Here is a 3,732-nt window from a genome sequence, read left to right on the forward strand (position 1 = left end):
AAAATATCATTTATTGCCAAGACTTGAGAGGAAGAGCGAGGTGAATATGCAGAATAAATAGGATGTTTAGGACAGGAAAACTATTCTGTACAATACTACAATGATGGCTACATGTCATTATAGAGTATTCAAACTCATTGAATGAGCAACACAAAGAATGAACCCTACATGAGCTATGAACTTTGGCTGATAATGATGTGTCAATATTGGTTCATCAGTTGCAACCAATGAACTACTCTGTTGAGAATTGCTGACTGTAAGAGAGGCTGTGTGTGAGAGAGGGGAAAGGGTATGTGGCAACTGTGTACTTTCTACTTAGTGTTGTTGAGAACTCAAAACTGCCTTAAAACAAATATTTAGAAAGCCTTGCTTTAACCCACCACTCTAGCCAAGCTAAGGGATGCTTTGGTTTTGTAACTATGAAGGACTCATTGCTGATATCCTCCTGTTTATTGGATTGAAATAAAAGTTCCATGGGATGAAATGTGAGATGCTATTAGACTGGGAATTGGAAAACTAGATTCTAATACAAAGTATTTTACTGGCACTAGCTCACTGGGTCATCAATTGCTTATTTCTAAATCAAAAACAAGCAAAATTAAGACTAGTTGATCTCAGAGACCACTTCTATTTTTAAATTATCCATGTGTATCTCAATCTATAAAAAGAAAGATCTAGGCAGGAGCCTTAGCTCAGCAGAAAGGAAGAGGAACAAAGCAGGGACTCCTGTCTCTTAAGGAATAAAATTATTGCTCTATAGTGAGCAACTGAGCTTATGTTATTCAAAATAAGCTGGTGTGATTGTTTTAGACTTTAGACCCATGTGAGTCAGGCAGCAAATTACTGCTTCTTTTTGTCATGGGTAAATTGTTCTCCAGGACCTGAATTCACTCAAGTTCTAAAGTGTATAATACCAAGCTCTTCTGACCCCTACTTTAGTCAACTCGTGCTGTAATTATTAACTAAATTAATGTTTACTTTGAAAATCATTGATTAGGCTGAATCACAAAATACTGGATCATAGTACACAATCAATAAATGTTGGCGAACTCTGTTGAACTGAATGTCTTGTTTGAAGTGAAGCCTGCAAAATGCAGAAGATAGGGATTTCAGTCTCATCTCTACCACTGGCAGACACCATTTTTTTGACCATCGTGCTGAATCTTCAAGGCCTAGCTTTTCTCATCCCTAAAATGGGTCAATTTTACCTAAAGCAAAAGTAATTGAGAGATTCCAAAGAGATAGGAGGTATGAAAATTCTCTGAAAATTGTCAGAATCACTGTTAAAATGACCCTTCAAACACTGCAAAATTATAATTTAATTTTTTCTTATTGGAAGAGCAGAAAATAACTGCATTAGTCAATTTAGATAAAATATGATATCTTTTACAGTATATGATATGATACAGTACAGATATGATAACATATGATATCTTTACAGTACATGCCTAAGCACATTGTCAATAGTGATTTAATAACATACATCAACTTGATTGTACTTCGGTCCTCATGTAGAGACATGTCATCTTTTTGGTCCAGGTCTGTACATTATGGTGGTTCTGTGTTGGTAAACAGTCCAACGACTTCTATATCTCCCATCCTCTAGTGCATTCACAATTGTTGTTGTTTTGTCTATAATTTCCCTTTGTTGCAGTTCATGATTACATCCTATTAGTTCTGACAATGACAGACCAAAGACAATGGAAGCAGCCATTACTGGAAGTGACTGCAAGGTGGAAAAGCCATAGTTTCTCAAGCCTTCTGCATGAAATTTTCTAAGATTGGCTCTTTCTTCATTTACACCGAGCAAACTTCATCTCTGCAGTGATGGAGAGGGGAGAAGTCTATTTTAAATTTCTTCTCCTGAACACCTCTGGTCATGTTATTCTCAGAGTCAAATAAAGAGCTTCTACTTAATATGAAGCCTGTTGCTGTATGAACAGAATCAATGTAGTGTACACTCAGAGGAATCACTGTTTTGGATTTGTTTTGTCTTACTAAATTGTTCCTGAGGCAGCTTTGGTGTAAGTGATAATACATAACACTGGGTATCAGAAGATCTCAGTTCAAACCCCAGTTCTGCAGTTATGAGACTTGTAATATTGACAGGTGTTTTAATCTTCCAGTTTCCACTTCCTTATTTGAAATATAAAGCATGACTATCCCTGCCTTCAAGTGTTTTTTTAAGGGTGTTTAATGCCAAAAATTGTATACATTTGCTTAGTTATATTACTTGATATTTACTTGTTCATTCAAGTTGCATCAGTTATGTTAGCTGTTTTATGTTTAGGCAGTTATAGTTAGTAGACTATATTAAATATTTGAAAGGATTTCATTACTAAGGAAAAAGTCACCTATCATTTGATAGAGCATAATGACTTTTTTTTTTTTTTTTAGTAAGGGGGGCATGCAATGCACTGATATTCTTCAACGCAAAAAATTCCAAACTATTAATTAATCTGAGAATTCAGAGTTTTGAGTACATTTTTTCATCAAATGGTTTACTTCAGAGCTTCTCAATTATGGCTGCATATTCCTGGCAATGATGCATGTCCTAGTGATGTCTCCATGGTGCTCAGTTTTTCTTAGTAATACCAGCAGTGATAAACCGTGCTGGTCATTTGAACCACCTGGGGTTCAAAATGTACATCTCTCCTGCTAATCACAGGATTGTCATGGCAAGCGTTTCACAGGTGATCTTGAAGCAGACAATTGGGTATTGATCTTAAGGTGGACAGGGGGACTGATTAATTGCTAAGACAGCAGAACTTGAATCAGCAGAGGCTCAAATTTGAGTTAAAAAATATGTTGGGTTTTAACCCAAATTTGGTTTAAAAAAGTATATTACCGGTAACTTGGTTCCAGTCAAGTACAATTAAATTTGGATCTACAAGATGGGACCCGGAACAAAGAAGTACAAGACTAAAGGACATTTTATTTTTATCCCTATCAGTGGTTCAAAGTCCTGATAAAGTAGACCTAGGTGACTGGTCACTTTATACGTCAAAGAGGCACATGCTGAATTGGCAGGGATTGTTATAAATACTTTGGGGTGCAATCTCACCTTTGTCTTAGAAAGAAGAGTAGGCTTCAATGGATCTGTTTGTGATTCTGGTGCTCTGTCTTTCCTGTTTGCTTCTCCTTTCTCTCTGGAGACAGAGCACTGGGAGACGGACGCTCCCTCCTGGACCCACTCCGCTCCCCATTATTGGAAATATCCTACAGATAGATGTTAAAGACATCAGCAAAACCTTAACCAATGTAAGTATGCCTTATGCTCCTGCAGTAGCCTGCAAAAGGTAAGTAATTCACTCCTATTTTTAAATAAAATATAACCCTGCAGACACTCTGCTAGAATAGGTCATTGAAAAGCAACATAATTTGACCCCTTTGCTGCCTTTTTCAGTCTGTCAGTGTCAGAAATAGTGGAATGAAATAATGTATTTTGTGAGTAGAGAAACATTTAGGTCCTTGTATAGCAGATTCAATTTTTTTTTTAAATGGCAAAAGTTGAGAAACCATCTTTGGTTTCTAGCCATTTGCTATGGTTTTGGGTTAATGGTAAATGGTTTGAGGTGTGTTTGTGATCAGAGATTTTGTTAAATCAGTCATCTACTATATTAGCCATATGTTTTATTCAGAATAGTCATGAAAATTGAAAAATTATGCCTAATCAGTGCAAGTATTACTATCAATAGGTGGTAACATCATTATTTCACATTCTGCACAAAG

At 36.2% G+C, this 3,732-nt stretch overlaps 1 protein-coding gene across 3 annotated transcripts in view; it reads left to right on the forward strand.

The window, feature by feature from the left end:
- Positions 1-3,093: 3,093 nt before the first annotated feature.
- The window catches only part of LOC103277060 (cytochrome P450 2C19-like), a 22,426-nt gene continuing 21,787 nt past the window's right edge, over positions 3,094-3,732 (forward strand). The window contains exons 1-2 of one of the 3 annotated variants that reach the window (XM_008074498.1): positions 3,094-3,299; positions 3,427-3,436. In XM_008074498.1, the coding sequence (XP_008072689.1) occupies positions 3,094-3,299; positions 3,427-3,436 (216 nt within the window). The remainder of the gene's footprint in view (positions 3,300-3,426; positions 3,437-3,732) is intronic. The other 2 variants (XM_008074499.1, XM_021707255.1) reach the window with 2 other exon arrangements.

This window comes from Carlito syrichta, unplaced genomic scaffold (assembly GCF_000164805.1).
Source record: "Carlito syrichta isolate Samal-C Ts95f unplaced genomic scaffold, Tarsius_syrichta-2.0.1 Scaffold316473, whole genome shotgun sequence".
Taxonomy (NCBI): Eukaryota; Metazoa; Chordata; class Mammalia; order Primates; family Tarsiidae; genus Carlito; species Carlito syrichta.